Source organism: Trachypithecus francoisi, unplaced genomic scaffold (assembly GCF_009764315.1).
Source record: "Trachypithecus francoisi isolate TF-2019V2 unplaced genomic scaffold, Tfra_2.0 Lachesis_group4, whole genome shotgun sequence".
Classification (NCBI taxonomy): Eukaryota; Metazoa; Chordata; class Mammalia; order Primates; family Cercopithecidae; genus Trachypithecus; species Trachypithecus francoisi.
In genome coordinates, this window is record NW_022681469.1 from 72,078,344 (window position 1) to 72,096,239 (window position 17,896).

The window sequence follows — 17,896 nt, forward strand, 5'->3', positions numbered from 1 at the left end:
CCTTTGCAGGGACATGGATGGAGCTGAAAGCCATTTTCCTTAGCAAACTAACACAGGAACAGAAAACCAAACACCACATGTTCTCACTTATAAGTCGGAGCTGAACAATGAGAACACATGGACACAGGGAGTGGAACAACACACACTGGAGCACACTGCAGCAAGGGTTGGAGGAGGAAGAGCATCAGGATCAGTAGCTAATGCATGTGGGGCTTAATACCTAGGTGATGGGTTGATAGATGCGGCAGACCACCATGGCATACAGTTGCCTATGTAACAAACCTGCACGTCCTATCAGTCTTTGATAACCTTCCCAGGAAGTTCTATTACACTACATGGAAAGAAAATGGGATTCTCTGTATAAGCTCTGAGCTCTATTAATTCTATATGGTGACCTCCTGAGCCCACAAGAGGCCACCTGGAATGCCAGTCTTTTCCCTATAGGTCTCAAATGGCACATCCCTTAACCACGGTAGACCAGGCTTGCCAAGTCTCCAATTTACCTAAAGACCAGTCACAAATGATATGTGACGTGGAAGAATGCTGATCATATATTTATAAAAACAGGTTTAAAATAGTTATTACGTAAGAATCCAGTGTCAAGCACAACAGTGTATAGTCAGTGCTCAACAAATACGCGTTCAATAATTTAATTAATTTTAGCCAGAAAATGGGTATTTATTTTCTACACAAAACATATATGCATGGGGGGAAAAATTAGCAAGTTATATTAAATAATGTTAACAAGTACTATCTCAGGGGTATTGGAATTATAAGTACTTTTTATGTGTGTACTCTTCTGTGTTTTCCAATGTTGAGTAACTATATGACTATTTTGCAATCAGGAAAAAAATGTTATTTTTATAAACAAACCAACAAACTATCAAAGCTACTACTGAGCTCTTCCATGCTCCCAACAGCATCAATGTTGGCAGTAACTCAGAATGTGGTCTTTATATAAACAGCAGTTTGATTAGGAAAGGAGGAGAGGGTGTACTTAGGTTCTCTGAAGGTCCTAGTTGACCAAGCCATTGCCAAGGTGTCACCCTTACTGACTCTAGGGAAGAAAATAAAGGAGCACAAGGCGAAACTTACGGAAAGAAGTACTAACTTCACCCTGGGGGACAGGGGTGGGAGAGGAAGAGAATTTCTCTATCTCATGACAAATCTGTTCCAGAGTCTGTTGTCAAATCTTGACATGTCAGGTAGAATTTGAACCAGAATTCAATTTGATTAGGGCATGATACAGACAATAAACACATAACATCATTTAACTGCAGAGATTTCAACCTCTTTTGTAGCCACCATAACATCTAGGGCATGCTTTATACATATGGTGCTTTATACCGGATTTATTTTACTTTTTTTGAATTCTACCATGTTCCCTCACATATCAATCCTCACATCTAGAACTGTTTACCAAATCATAGTTAAGTGGGCAAGGTCATTAAAGCAGCTATTAGATGCCATGGGAGACTCAACAGCACATGCATTTGTTGGCAACTTTTTCTAAATGATGGAGAAATCAAGGATAGTTTATAATGTGCATATAATATTTAGTCTCACAACAAAATCTGATTCCCTCACTTCAGACGTCACAATTAGGATCTCTATTTAAAAAAAAACTCCTAAACCCCCTAAAAGATGAAAATTTAAGATCAGTTGCAATCATATGGAGAACATACCACTTTATGTTGGGTTTTGTGTACAAATACACAACAAATACCAACACAGAAGTTGAAAGGTGAAAATTAAATAAGAACAGAAGATTTAGCAGTAGTAACTGAATAAGTATAAAGACATTGCTATATATTTTTATGCATTAACATCGTGTAACAAACAAGAAGAGAGTGTTAAACCTAAATTAAAATGAAAAAAGCACCCTAAGTATGCAATTTCAGAACTGAAACAATGAAAAATGAAAAAGTGGTACTTGAAAAAGAGAGACAGAAAGAAAAGAAAAGAAAAAAGAAAGAAAGAAAGAAAGAGAGCGAGAGAGAAAGAAAGAAAGAAGGAAGGAAGGAAGGAAGGAAGGAAGGAAGGAAGGAAGGAAGGAAGGAAGGAAAGGAGGAAAGGAGGAAAGGAGGAAAGGAGGAGGAAAGGAGGAGGAAAGGAGGAGGAAAGGAGGAAGGAAGGAAGGAAAGGAGGAAAGGAGGAAGGAAGGAAGGAGGAAAGGAAGGAAGGAAGGAAGGAAGGAAGGAAGAAGGAAGGAAGGAAGAAGGAAGGAAGGAAGGGAAAGGAAAGAAAAGAAAGTGAAAGAATAACCATTAAAACAAAACCGTTTCAGACATTAAACAAATAGGGAAATATATATATGCAAAAGTATTTGTTTATTTTCTTACAGCTTAAGGCTGACAGAACCTACAGAAAAAATGGCACACTGCCAACCTCTTTTGGCATTTAAAGGATGCTTTATTTAGTTTGGATTATCACCCAGATTTACAGCTAATTGGCTTTAGAAAACTGTACAGCAAAACCTCTATCTACAGTTCCCCCTACAGTTCATGAAGTTCTACACACAAGTAAACACAGATTAAGACCTAATTTTAATCTTTTTAATCAGTTATATATAATTTATATATTTAATTATGTTTTTATCACACAGTTAAACTTTAATTCTGTGAATAACTTATCACATTAAGCTAAAACAGTAAGCTATAGCCAGTTATATTGTACTTATGTGAATTGCAGACATAAAGCTTCATTCAAGAGAAAGGCTTCTGAAGTAGCTGTGCAGGTCAGAGAGAGAAATTCAAACATACAGAGTAGGATAATGCTGACCTAAGTGCACTAATTTTGTCATAGACACTTTAGTTGATATTTAGGGTATAACATGACAATCAGTTCTCCCTAACTGCAGGAAAGCAAAAAAGAACAACAAAAAAAATTGCCTCTGACTCGTGTGGTTGCAGCCTACTTTCCTTAGAAAAGGACACTATATGTAGCTGTGTGAAAGCATAAATCCAATCTATTAACTAATTAAATAAACCAGAGCTCAACAGAGCATGTGACTTTATAAGAGCCTTTGTTTTCTTGCGACAAAAAGGTCAAAATCTACCTTTTTTTTTTTTCTTTAAGAGATGGTGGCTTCCTATGTTGCCCAGGCTGGATTCAAACTCCTGCGCTCAAGGAATCCTCTCATCTGAGCCTCCCGAGTAGCTAGGAATATAGACACAAGCCACCATGCCTAGCTGGAAGTGAGACTTTATCTGCACTGCTGGAATAGTAAAAGCAAAGCAGGGGTCAGCTGCTTTCAGTAAATTCTAGCCCATAGGTCCCAGTCAAGTTCCAGGAAGCCCTCTAGAATGAAAAGATTTTGATATTAGTACCAGTGTTTAATTCATGTCATGGCCTGACTTAAGTATAGGTCGTTAAGTGTAAGGCCAAGGCAGGGGCTTGAGTGGTTTGGAGTTCATGACTGTTCCACTTGGAATTTATCCTGGTGTATGAGTATGAATCTATCAATATTTTTTTCAGGTGGCTTCCCAGGTCTCCCAACACTTTTACTGAAAAGATACTGTTTAATTCTTTATATCAATATAGAAACATAAAGTCAAATATATTTGTTTAGTAGAGTTGAAGAGAGCCTAGAAACACATTCAGCGACATGGAAATTTAGTATCAGATGAAGATGGCATTTGAAATCAGAGTTGAATGGATTTTTCACATTTGCTGAAGTATAACTGAAGTGTACTAAAATGCACATATTTAAAACATATAATTTGATACATTTTGACTCACAAAACCATCACCACTATCAACATGATGAATATATACATCACTCCCAAAAGTTTCCCTGTAGTCTTTTGTAGTCCTTTCTTTCTTCGTGGCCTTCTTCATCCACCCACCCCATCTCAGTAACCAATGATCTGCTTTCTGTCACCACAAATTAGTGAGCATTGTCTAGAAGTTTATATAAATTGATTAATAAAGATTTTATTCTTTAGCTTCTTTCATTCAGCATATTTTAAGATTTGCTCATGTAGCTGCATGTATCAATATTTCATATAGCTGAGTAATACTCCACTGCCTGAATATATCACAATGTACTTTTCCATTCCATGTTGTTCCAATGTCCATTGGATTACGTCCAGTTTTTGGTTACTCCAAGTAAAGCTGTTTGAACATGTACAATTATTTGAATAGACATAAAGCATGGCAATGTTAACTTCAATGAAGAATTCAAACCAAAATGTATTAACTACAATAAGAGAGAGCTTTATATTGCTGTCTACCAAAAAGATACAGGTCAAAAGCTTTTATATAAGTCTTTACAACAACTTTCCATTGTTGTAAAAGATCTATCCTGAACAAAACCCCAGGCCCAGATAATTTCAAAGTTCTGCCAAACTTTAAAGAAATGATCATGTCCACAGCTTTCAAACAGCTCCAAAACATAGAGAAAAAATCGTAAGCTTCTAAATTAACTTTGTGAGGCTAGCACAGCCCTGATGCAAAAACCTGACAAAGTGGCAACCTCTCTCCCCCATTTAAAAAAAAAAAAAATCTATGCACCAAAACTTTCATAATAAAAGGTAGGAAGGATCTGTAGACCAATCTCCCTCATGAATACTAATGAAAATCTACGTAAAATATTAGTAAATTGAATAGGGCATAGGTTTTATTTCAGTAAAAACAAAAAGTGATATGCAGAAATCCACTGATGTCATTCATTAAAAGGTTAAGAGATTATTTTTAAAGGATTTTTTTCCAAAACCATCTTTCATCCCTGATTTAAATAAATAAACCTCTTTGTGAACTAAGAATAAAAGGATATCTCTTCAACCTCATGATAAATAGGTTAGACTTTGTTTCTTTGTATTGTTCAAAGACTTTTACAATGATTATTACCACAGAATAAATTCATCTCCACGGTAAACTTTAAAAGAAAGAAAATTATGGTAGGCAGAATTTGAAGGTACATTGACAGCTGGTGAAGGTGCCACTGGGATATTCAAAATGGAAATGAAAGAATTAGCATATCATCATACTAAAATTGTTCATAATTAACATAAAGCAATTCATGTACAAAAGTTCATCAATCTTCACACGATATTTCTATTACGGACAAATAAATTCCAAGTACTGATCAGAAAAATAGTGAAACTGAGACAGAAAATGAAATTCCATCAGTGTATCTTCTATTTCTTCCCAAAATCTAATAATACAGTCCTGCTCTTCTACCTCACTTGTGCCAAACTTTTCCTGAACTATATAACAATGGACTATTACCAAAGTTTGTGGCTAGGGTTCTGCCATCAACAGTTCTCTACTGGATCTCCACTAGATGGTAGGAAGTAAGGGGGTATTACAGACTAACAAGGAAGGAGCCAGTAGTCAGGGTTTTGTTTTGCTCTTTTACAGGAAAGCTATATTGTTGGATCTTTAGCCACAGACCATGTACTACCCAGCCTTAGAAATTATTTAAGGGGAGAAATTACTAGTTTAATAACCCAATAAACCCATCTATAAATATTCACTTTTTAAATTCCTTCCTACTAAGTTCATCTGGAAGAAACTCACTTTTTTTTCTTTTTAATCTGTGGTATTATCCAAATTCTTGCAGTTATTTGAAAGTGCTCAAATTTATGGCAATAATTTAGAATGGTTTCCATTAAAAAATGAAGTTTTACAGATCCATCTGACATTTGGAGAATGGCAAAATGCAGCACACTTAATATTTATATTTTCTAGACCAAAATTTTAAGTTATAAAGTAAACCAATGATTAAAAAATGGTAGTATGCATTAACATTATGGAATAATGAAATAATCTAGGTAGGATTTTCAAAAAATTACTAATGTACTAAAATTTACTCACTCTGACCAATGGTGACAAATTATGGTTTACCCAAAGAACAGAATTTCATGCAGCCATTAAAAAATCATGTTATAGGTGAACACTTGATTCTGTAATTAGTTACTAAAGAATACTTAGTATGTTCAGGATCTATTGCGTTAAAAAAATAATAAAATAGTTAGGTTTCAAATATATATACCACTCATCTATCTATTCATATTACATGCATGTATGGATATTTCTATCAACAAAAACAATAGCAAGAGTCACCAAAATGTTAACAATCTCTGAGAGATAAGATTATAGCTATTTTCTTTTGGAGGATTTATTTTCTATCTTTTCCCATCATAAACATGGATTTTTTTCACTCATGACAAAATATTACTGAAGATTTATATAATTTCTTTTTTGAGACAGGGTCTCTCACCTTTGCCCATGCTAGAGTTCAGTGGCACAGTTGTAGCTCACTGCAATCTCAAACTTCTGAGCTCAAGCGATTCTCCCACCTCAGCCTCTCAATAGCTAGGAGTAGAGGTGTGCACCACTGTGGCTGGCCTTTTTTTGTTTTGTTTTGTTTTTCATTACCCAGGCTGGTCTTGAACTCCTGGGCTCAAGCAATCCTCCCACCTCGGCCTCCCAAATTGCTGGGATTACAGGCGTGAGCTGGGATTATATGCCTGGCCAATATTTCTATAATTCTATTTTGTAAAAAAAGAATTGACTCTCCCTTGAGCAGACTCGAACCTTAAAGTGTGACATGTTAATTTTGCCTGACAGGCATTATCTGTTTGTTTCTCCAAAGTTTTCCTTCCCCCATCGCCTGCTGCCCAATGATCAAGTGCTGTACTGTACTTCAGTGCAACCCACATTCTGTCTGGCCACTCGCAACTATCGTTGCTATACCATTTCTCATCAGCCCAGCTACAATCCTATGATCTGATGATGTCAATAAACTATTATCTCTTCTTCCCACCTCCTTCAAGTTCCTTATGAGCTTGTTAGATTCCAAAGCAATACCTCAGAAAATACATACAATTCAGAAGACTTAAGAAATCAATACTTTGTTTTAAGCCATAACAGTAAAATGTATTCCCAATAATACTACTGTACCCATACAATAGAAGATTACTTGCCAATAAAAAAGAAATACTAATATGTGCTACATGGATGAACCTTGAAAATATGCTAAGTAAAAGAAGCCAGTGAGGAAGTTCCAAGATGACCGAATAGGAACACCTCCGGTCTACAGCTCCCAGCGTGAGCGACACAGAAGACAGGTGATTTCCGCATTTCCAACTGAGGTACCAGGTTCCTCTCACTAGGGCTTGTTGGACAGTGGGCGCAGGACAGTGGGTGCAGCCCACGGACCATAAGCTGAAGCAGGGTGAGACATCGTCTCACCCAGGAAGCGCAAGGGTTTGGGGAATTCCCTTTCCTAGCCAAGGGAAGCCATGGCAGATGGCAACTGGAAAATCGGGTCACTCCCACCCTAATATGGTGCTTTTCCAACAGTCTTAGCAAACGGCACACCAGGAGATTACATCCTGCACCTGGCTCGGAGGGTCCCACGCCTATGGAGCCTTGCTCACTGCTAGCACAGCAGTCTGAGATCAAACTGCAAGGTGGCAGCGAGGCTGGGGGAGGGGCACCCGCCACTGCTGAGGCTTGAGTAAGTAAACAAAGCGACCTGGAAGCTCAAACTGAGTGGAGCCCACCGCAGCTCAAGGAGGCCTGCCTGCCTCTGTAGACTCCACCTCTGGGGGCAAGGCATAGCTGAACAAAAGGCAGCAGAAACTTCTGCAGACTTAAATGTCCCTGTCTGACAGCTTTGAAGACAGTAGTGGTTCTCCCAGCACAGAGTTTGAGATCTGAGAATGGACAGACTGCCTCCTCAAATAGGTCCCTGATCCCCGAGTAGCCTAACTGGGAGGCACCTCCCAGTAGAGGCTGACTAACACCTCATATAGCTGGGTGCCCCTCTGAGATGAAGCTTCCAGAGGAACAATCAGGCAGCAATATTTGCCATTCTGCAATACATGAGGTTCTGGAGCCTCTGCTGGTGATACCCAGGCAAACAGAGTCTGGAGAGACCTCCAGCAAACTCCAACAGAACTACAGCTGAGGGTTCTGACTGTTAGAAGAAAAACTAACAAACAGAAAGGACATCCACACCAAAACTCCATCTGTATGTCACCATCATCAAAGACCAAAGGTAGATAAAACCACAAAGATGGTGAGAAACCAGAGGAGAAAAGCTGCAAATTCTGAAAATCAGAGCGCCTTCTTCTCCTCCAAATGATCACAGCTCCTTGCCAGCAACGGAACAAAGTTGGACAGAGAATGACTTTGACAAGTTGAGAGAAGAAGGCTTCAGACGATCGGTAATAACAAACTTCCTCAAGTTAAAGGAGGATGTTCGAACCCATCGCAAAGAAGCTAAAAACCTTGAAAAGAGATTGGACAAATGGCTAACTAGAATAAACAGCGTAGAGAAGAGCTTAAATGACCTGATGGAGCTGAAAACCATGGCACAAGAGCTACATGATGCACGCACAAGCTTCAGTAGCCAATTCAATCAACTGGAAGAAAGGGTGTCAGGTATTGAAGATCAAATGAATGAAATGAAGCGAGAAGAGAAATTTAGAGAAAAAAGAGTAAAAAGAAATGAACAAAGCCTCCAAGAAATATAGGGCTATGTGAAAAGACCAAATCTACGTCTGACTGGCGTACCTGAAAGTGATGGGGAGAATGGAACCAAGTTGGAAAACACTCTGCAGGATATTATCCAGGAGAACTTCTCCAACCTAGCAAGGCAGGCAGACATTCAAATTCAGGAAATACAGAGAATGCCACAAAGATACTCCCCGAGAACAGCAACTCCAAGACATGTAACTGTCAGATTCACTGAAGTTCAAATGAAGGAAAAAATGTTAAGGGCAGCCAGAGAGAAAAGTCGAGTTACCCACAAAGGGAAGCCCATCAGACTAACAGTGGATCTCTTGGCAGAAACTCTACAAGCCAGAAAAGAGTGGGGGCCAACATTCAACATTCTTAAAGAAAAGAATTTTCAACCCAGAATTTCATATCCAGCCAAACGAACCTTCATAAGTGAAGGAGAAATAAAATCCTTTGCAGACAAGCCAATGCTGAGAGATTCTGTCACCACCAGGCCTGCCTTACAAGAGCTCCTGAAGGAAGCAGTAAACATGGGAATTCAGAACAACCAGTACCAGCCACTGCAAAAACATGCCAAATTGTAAAGACCATCAATGCTAGGAAGAAACTACATCAACTAACGAGCAAAATAACCAGCTAACCTCGTAATGACAGGATCAAATTCACATATAACAACATTAACCTTAAATGTAAATGGGCTAAATGCTCCAATTAAAAGACAGACTGGCAAACTGGATAAAGAGTCAAGACCCATCAGTCTGCTGTATTCAGGAGACCCATCTCATGTGCAGAGACGTACATACGCTCAAAATAAAGGGACGGAGGAAGATCTACCAAGCAAATAGAAAACAAAAAAAAGCAAGGGTTGCAATCCTAGTCTATGATAAAACAGACTTTAAACCAACAAAGATCAGAAGAGACAAAGAAGGCCATTATATAATGGTAAAGGGATCAATTCAACAAGGATAGTTAGATAGAGCTAACTATCCTAAATATATATGCACCCAATATAGGAGCACCCAGATTCATAAAGCAAGTCCTTTGAGACCTACAAAGAGACTTAGACTCCCATACAATAATAATGGGAGACTTTAATACCCCACTGTCAATAGTAGACAGATCAACGAGACAGAAAGTTAACAAGGATATCAAGGAATTGAACTCAGCTCTGCACCAAACAGACCTAATAGACATTTACACAACTCTCCACCCCAAATCAACAGAATATACATTCTTCTCAGCACCACGTCACACTTATTCCAAAACTGACCACATAGTTGGAAGTAAAGCACTCCTCAGCAAATGTAAAAGAATAGAAATTATAACAAACTGTCTCTCAGACCACAGTGCAATCAAATTAGAACTCAGGATAAAGAAACTCATGCAAAACTGCTCAACTACACGGAAACTGAACAACCTGCTCCTGAATGACTACTGGGTACATCACAAAATGAAGGCAGAAATAAAGATGCTCTTTGAAACCAATGAGAACAGAGACACAACATACCAGAATCTCTGGGACACATTTAAAGCAGTGTGTAGAGGGAAATTTATAGCACTAAATGCCCACAAGAGAAAGCAGGAAAGATCTAAAATTGAAACCCTAACATTATAATTAAAAGAACTAGAGAAGCAAGAGGAAACACATCCAAAAGCTAGCAGAAAGCAAGAAATAACTAAGATCAGAGCAGAACTGAAGGAGACAGAGACATAACCCTTCAAAAAATCAATGAATCCAGGAGCTGTTTTTTTGAAGAGATGAACAAAATTGATAGACTGCTAGAAAGACTAATAAAGAGAGAAGAATCAGACACAATAAAAAATCATAGAGGGGATATCACCACTGATCTCACAGAGATACAAACTACCATCAGAGAATATTATAAACACCTCTACACAAATAAACTAGAAAATCTAGAAGAAATGGATAAATCCCTGGACACATACACCCTCCCAAGATTAAACCAGGAAGAAGCTGAATCCCTGAATAGACTAATAACAGGCTCTGAAATTGAGGCAATAATAAAGAGCCTACCAACCAAAAAAAGTCCAGGACCAGACGGATTCACAGCCAAATTCTACCAGTGGTACAAAGAAACTATTCCTTCTGAAACTATTCCAATCAACAGAAAAAGAGGCAATCCTCCCTAACTCATTTTATGAGGCCAGCATCATCCTGATACCAAAGCCTGGCAGAGATACAACAAAAAAAAGAGAATTTTAGACTAATATTCCTGATGAACATCAATGCAAAAATCCTCAATAAAATACTGACAAATCGAATCCAGCAGCACATTAAAAAGCTTATCCACCACGATCAAGTGGGCTTTATCCCTGGGATGCAAGGCTGGTTCAACATATGCAAATCAATAAACGTAATCCATCATATAAACAGAACCAAAGACAAAAACAACATGATTATTTCAACAGATGTAGAAAAGGCATTTGATAAAAGTCAACAGCCCTTCATGCTAAAAACACTCAATAAATTAGGTATTGATGTGACGTATCTCAAAATGTTGAGCTATTTATGACAAACCCACAGCCAATATCATACTGAATGGGCAAAAACTGAAGAATTCCCTTTGAAAACTGGCACAAGACAGGGATGCCCTCTCTCACCACTCCTATTCAACATAGTGTTGGAAGTTCTGGCCAGGGCAATCAGGCAGGAAAAAGAAATAAAGGGTATTCAATTAGGAAAAGAGGAAGTCAAATCGTCCCTGTTTGCAGATGACATGATTGTATATCTAGAAAACCCCATCGTCTCAGCCCAAAATCTCCTTCAGCTGATAAGCAACTTCAGCAAATCTCAGGATACAAAATCAAGGTGCAAAAATCACAAGCATTCCTATACACCAATAACAGGCAAACAGAGAGCCAAATCATGAGTGAACTCCCATTCACAAATGATTCAAAGAGAATAAAATACCTAGGAATCCAACTTACAAGGGATGTGAAGGACCTCTTCAAGGAGAACTACAAACCACTGCTCAACGAGATAAAAGAGGACACAAAAGGAAAAACATTCCATGCTCATGGATAGGAAGAATTAATATCATGAAAATGGCCATACTGCCCAAGGTAATTTATAGATTCCCTGCCATCCCCATCAAGCTACCAATGACTTTCTTCACAGAATTGGAAAAAACTACTTTAAAGTTCATATGGAACCAACAAAGAGCCCACATTGCCAAGACAATCCTAAGCAAAAAGAACAAAGCTGCAGGCATCATGCTACCTTACTTCAAACTATACTACAAGGCTATAGTAACCAAAACAGCATGGTACTGGTACCAAAACAGAGATATAGACCAATGAAACAGAACAGAGCCCTCAGAAATAATACCACGCATCTACAGACATCTGATCTTTGACAAACCTGACAAAAGCAAGAAATGGGGAAAGGATTCCCTATTTAATAAATGGTGCTGGGAAAACTGGCTGGCCATATGTAGAAAGCTGAATCTGGATCCCTTCTTTACACCTTATACAAAAATTAATTCAAGATGGATTAAAGACTTTCCTAGAAGAAAACCTAGGCAATATCATTCAGGGCATAAGCATGGGCAAGGACTTCATGTCTAAAACACCAAAAGCAATGGCAACAAAAGCCAAAATTGACAAATGGGATCTAATTAAAGAGCTTCTGCACAGCAATAGAAACTGCCATCAGAGTCAACAGGCAACCTACAGAATGGGAGAAAATTTTTGCAATCTACCCATCTGAGAAAGGGTTAATATCCAAATTCTACAAAGAACTTAAACAAATTTACAAGAAAAAAAAAACCCCATCAAAAAGTGGGCAAAGTATACAAAGAGACACTTCTCAAAAGAAGACATTTATGCAGCCAACAGACACATGAAGAAATGCTCATCATCACTGGCCATCAGAGAAATGCAAATCAAAGCCACGATGAGATACTATCTCACACCAGTTAGAATAGCGATCATTGAAAAGTCAGGAAACAACAGGTGCTGAGAGGATGTGGAGAAATAAGAACACTTTTACACTGTTGATGGGACTGTAAACTAGTTCAACTATTGTGGAAGACAGCATGGTGATTCCTCAAGGATCTAGAACTAGAAATACCATTTGACCCAGCCATCCCATTACTGGGTATATACCCAAAGGATTATAAATCATGCTGCTATAAAGACACATGCACACATAAGTTTATTGAGGCACTATTCCCAATAGCAAAGACTTGGAACCAACCCAAATGTCCATCAATGATAGACTGGATTAAGAAAATGTGGCACAGATACACCATGGAATACTACACAGCCATAAAAAAGGATGAGTTCATGTCATTTGAAGGGACATGGATGAAGCTGGAAACCATCATTCTGAGCAAACTATCGCAAGGACAGAAAACCAAACACTGCATGTTCTCACTCATAGGTGGGAAATGAACAATGAGAACACTTGGACACAGGGTGGGGAATATCACACACCGGGGCCTGTCGTGGGGTGGGAGGTGGGGGGAGGGATAGCATTCAGAGAAATACCTAATGTAAATGACGAGTTAACGGGTGCAGCACACCAACATGACACATATATACATATGTAACAAATCGGCACATTGTGCACATGTATCCTAGAACTTAAAGTATAATAATAGAAAAAAAGAAAATGGGATAATAAAAAAAAAAGAAGCCAGTCACAAAAGACCATACATGATTGGATCATACATGATTCCAATTATATGAAATGTTCAGAATAAACAAATTTATAGAGACAGAAAACAGATTCATTTTTGCTTAGAGCTGGGGTAACAAATGGAGGGAAACAATGGGGACTCACTAACAGGTACAAGGGTTCTGTTAGGATTGCAAACATATTCTAAAATTAGATTGTGGTGATGGTTGTTGCTATGGTTTGACTATCTGTCCCCTCCAAAACTCATGTTGAAATTTAATCCCCAATGTGACAGTATTGGGAGGTGGGGCCTTTAAGAGGTGATTGGATCATAAGGGCTATGTCATCAGAAATTGATTAATCTATTCATTAATTAATGTATTAATGAATTAATGGGTTATCACGGGAGTGGACTGGTGGCTTTATAAGAAGAGAAAGAGACCTAAGCACATTAGCACTTGCCATGTGATACACTGTGCCGCCTCAGGACTCTTCAGAGTCCCCACCAGCAAGAAGGCTCTCACCAGATATAGCCCCTCAACCTAGGATTTCTCAGTTTCCATAACTTTAAGAAATTCCTTTTCTTTATAAATTTTCCAATAAATTATAAATGTATTATAAGCAATGGAAAATAAAGTTGCACAACTCTCTCTCTCTATACATATAAATTGAACTGTGTCAGACTTTAAATAGGTAAATTGAATATGTGATTTACATATAAATAAAGCTGCTTTTTATACTATCTTTTGATTATAGGTATCACTGATTGCATCATTACTATGTGCAAGAAACCTTAGAGGTGCATTTTCATTTGATTCCTACCAACTCTGGAAGGTCAATTTCTAGTGTTATAGATGAGAAAAACAGGTTCAGTAAATTTAAAATATTAACACAAGTTATTCAGGAATGGTGCCCAGATACATCACTCTAAAGCTCTTGCTTTCTAAACTATGCCATATTTGCCATCAAATAAACAAATTATAATAAGAGTATTGTTGAATATATAAATGGCCTTAGAAAAGCAGACATAGTGGCCGGGCGCGGTGGCTCAAGCCTGTAATCCCAGCACTTTGGGAGGCCGAGACGGGCGGATCACAAGGTTAGGAGATCGAGACCATCCTGGCTAACCCGGTGAAACCCCGTCTCTACTAAAAAATACAAAAAACTAGCCGGATGAGGTGGTGGATCAGAGGAAATATTTCCTGTATCAGAGGAAATATTTACAATTCCTGTATCAGAGGAAATATTTATAATTTCAAGGTCTGATGTCACAATCTTTCTCCACAGATCCCACCGTTTTGAAAGATTCTCAGGAGTACGTGTTATTGCTCGTGGGTATCTTGATATGATGCTAGCAATCACTTCTTTGCCAGCTCCTTTGGAAAGAAGGAACGTCTTCAGGTCCTGCTCATTGGTAATCATCCTATGAAAACTACAGGCAATAATATTACAGAATTAATTACAATAATATTAGGCAATAATATTCCTTTATTTAGATTATTCACATTTAGTTTTTTATGCACATTTAAGACTTTATAAACACTAACATTAGCAATTCCAGAAGGGTAGATAGATTTTTAAAATATAATTACTCTTATAAAAGGAAGAAATATAGACCTAACACTAAAGAATTGTATTTTGTGACTTCACCTATAATGCAACTAATCATCTACTTAGTTGCTATGTTAATCTACTCGCTTCTGCAGCAAATTATCACTGACTCGGTGGTTTAAAAGAACACAAATTTACCATCTTATGGTTCTGTGGGTCAGAAGTTTGACACTGATCTCACTGGGCTAAAAAGGTGCCAGCAAGGCTGCATTCCTTTCTGGGGACTCCAAGGGAGAATCTGTTTCCTTGCCTCTTCCATTTTTTTTTTACAGGCCCCCTTCATTCCTTGGCTCAAGGTGTCTTCCTCTTTCAAAGCCCCCTTTTACCTTCCTTCAAAAATAGTCATCTTTCTTATATACGATCACTCTGACCTCCTCTTTTGCCTCCCTCTTCAACTTTTAAAGACCCCTATGATTATATTGGGCCCTCCCAAGTAATTCAGGATAATGTCCCCATTTTAAGGCCCTTAATAACATTTTAACTTAATCACTTCTGCAAAATTCTTTTGCAATGTGGCATAACATATTTACATTTCCTGAGAATTAAAAACACTGGCATCCTTAGGCCAATCTGCTTAACTTTTTCAATTTAGCTTCATATCTTTTTTTACTCCAAGATAAAAGAGTGATGTTTAAAGTACTCAAGTTACAGCCAACATTTACCAATTCTCTGATTCGACTTTTTAAAGTACTTATGCTTGAATCCAGAACCCGAGGATTTTCAATTATTTGTGAAATACTAACGTTTTCTTCTATGAGGCAGTCTATTTTATCATTAAACTTTTTCTCTGCCAAGAAGATCACATCTGGATAGCTTAAGACAAACTTCTGTACCTCTTCTTCAGTACATTCAAGAGAAAACAGCTTCTTTTTGATATTTGTGTAGCTTCTTCTGGCATAGTCATTGGAAAGATCTAGGATTTCAGCTCCTGGACCACATATCAGAATCAGCAGTTCCTCACTGTTCAAGTTGAAAGTTGACTGTAAGAATTCAATGTTAGTTTTCACCCGCTTGGTGCTCTGAATTAAGATAAAAGGGTTTTTTAAAATTATCTTCCTGACAAAATCTGTGGGATCATTGTGACCCAATGACAAACAGGTTGCCTGCAAAAAATTAACCATCTGTTTATTCAGATCAAGACTATTGGAGAAGGTACGAGGGGCATTGGTCAACAATCGACAAAGGCATTTACGGGTCAATCCAACTGAGTACAGGAACTTTATATTATTCTCTAAGTTTAAGTTGTTATCGGACCGAAAAAAGGATTCAGGAGAACGTTCCAAAATATTTACAATTTCAAGGTCTGATGTCACAATCTTTCTCCACAGATCCCACCGTTTTGAAAGATTCTCAGGAGTACGTGTTATTGCTCGTGGGTATCTTGATATGATGCTAGCAATCACTTCTTTGCTAGCTCCTTTGGAAAGAAGGAACGTCTTCAGGTCCTGCTCATTGGTAATCATCCTATGAAAAACTCCAGGCTGTCGTTTCCTTGCCATGTCAACATCTACTCCCATAGTAAGTAAGTTGTTCAGTAGGTCCTCATTTTCCGAAGGCTCACTGCCTGCATTATGACACTTCACACCAAAAAGCCTAAATGAAACTGATTTGAAGATGATTTCTGCTGAAAATTGGGTCATCCAACAGCTTGAACCAAAGAGAAAGTTACTTCTCATATGCCAGAGGTTTCTTGGTGCCATAATGGTGAGGTAGTTCAAACCTTTTGAAATGCTGTGTAAAACAACACATAAAATATTATACAAATGCATGTGTTAAACAACTAAATGGCCATATTATGATCCTATGAGCATCATGGTCATTTGTATGAGAATATTACCTTCAGCTCCAGCTCTACAAAACTGTGTTAATAATTCAGCCAATGCACTGTCTCTCCCTAGCTCACTGCTTCTGTTATATGTAGGCATGGGGCTGCTTCCATTGTTAACATAAAGAAAAGCAGGATGGGGCACCATTAGTGACCCACAATTGTTCTTCCTTTTTTCTTGCTCTTTTTGTTTACCCTTGCCTGCCTTGGCTACCTAAAATCAGTTGACCCTCTCCATCTCTGCTTTGTCCTCCTGATTTCCAAATTTTTTTTTTTTTTTTTTTTTTTTTGAGACAGGGTCTCACTGTGTCATCCAGACTGGAGTGCAGCAGCACAATCATGGCTCGCTGCAACCTTATCTCCCTAGGCTCAGGTGATGCTCCCACCTCAGCCTCCCAAGCAGTTGGGACCACAGGAATTCCCCCCCACCACCCAGCTAATTTTTTATTTCTATTTTTTGTAGAGACAGCGTTTCACTATGTCACTCAGGCTGGTCTCAAACTCCTGGGCTCAAGTGATCTGCCTGCCTTGGCCTCCTAAAGTGCTGGGATTACAGGTGTGTGCCACCATGCCAGGTCTGGCTTATTGCCTTATATTTCAATTTTCCACGTCTTTGACCTTGCCCTGCCCATAGATACTAGATTTCTTTGCCTCTGGCCTCCTGGTTTTCAAACTCTAAATCTAGCCCTGAAAACCAACATCTCAGATTAATTTCCTAGAAACAGTAATTAATAATATTGATTGTTAATGAACATATGAGGAAACAGAGGAAATTCTCAACATCTTGAACATCTTTTTCTAGATTCATGCTACCCTTTATATCCATGCTACCATTAAAGCCTTAATTTTTCTTAGCTTATATAGACCTCTAGTCAACAGCTCTCGATCACAATCATTTGGTTTACCCTACCATTCCCTACGTTGTAATCCAATAATTCCAAACCAATTTTCATCTTCAAAATGATCTAGTTGCGATATTAAATCCACATAGCCCACCACATGTGAAACTGTGCTGAAAGATGGCATGTAAACATTAAAACATTACTTTCACCATTCTCCCCTTCTCCATCACCATATTAACAAGACTAATTTTGGGCTGTTTGCATGTGTTGCACAACACTTTCAACTTTCAGCTTCTAGCATGTGACTAAAACCTCAATAACTCATTTTTCCTGATCATTTAGAAATGGGGCTCAAAACATACAAGCTTATTTATAATCATAATCATAGCTCCCTACTAAAATGAGCATCTCTATAAGAAATATTTTATGAGAAAAGCAACAGAAAAAGCGTTCTGTTATTCAACCTATCTGATTTGTTTCTAAGCTACTTGTGCCTGAGTC

The 17,896-nt window shown here is 38.2% G+C and overlaps 1 protein-coding gene across 11 annotated transcripts in view; it reads right to left on the bottom strand.

Moving 5' to 3' along the window:
• Positions 1-17,896, bottom strand: part of MTERF1 (mitochondrial transcription termination factor 1) — a 253,282-nt gene that overhangs the window by 231,096 nt on the left and 4,290 nt on the right. For 7 of the 11 annotated variants that reach the window (XM_033191980.1, XM_033191979.1, XM_033191982.1 and 4 more), the window contains one exon: positions 14,588-16,459. In XM_033191980.1, coding sequence (XP_033047871.1) covers positions 15,289-16,428 — 1,140 coding nt within the window. In that variant the 5' untranslated portion in view covers positions 16,429-16,459 and the 3' untranslated portion in view covers positions 14,588-15,288. Of the gene's footprint in view, positions 1-14,587; positions 16,460-16,565; positions 16,899-17,896 lie in introns of those variants that run through there. The other 4 variants (XR_004432710.1, XR_004432711.1, XM_033191984.1 and 1 more) reach the window with 2 other exon arrangements.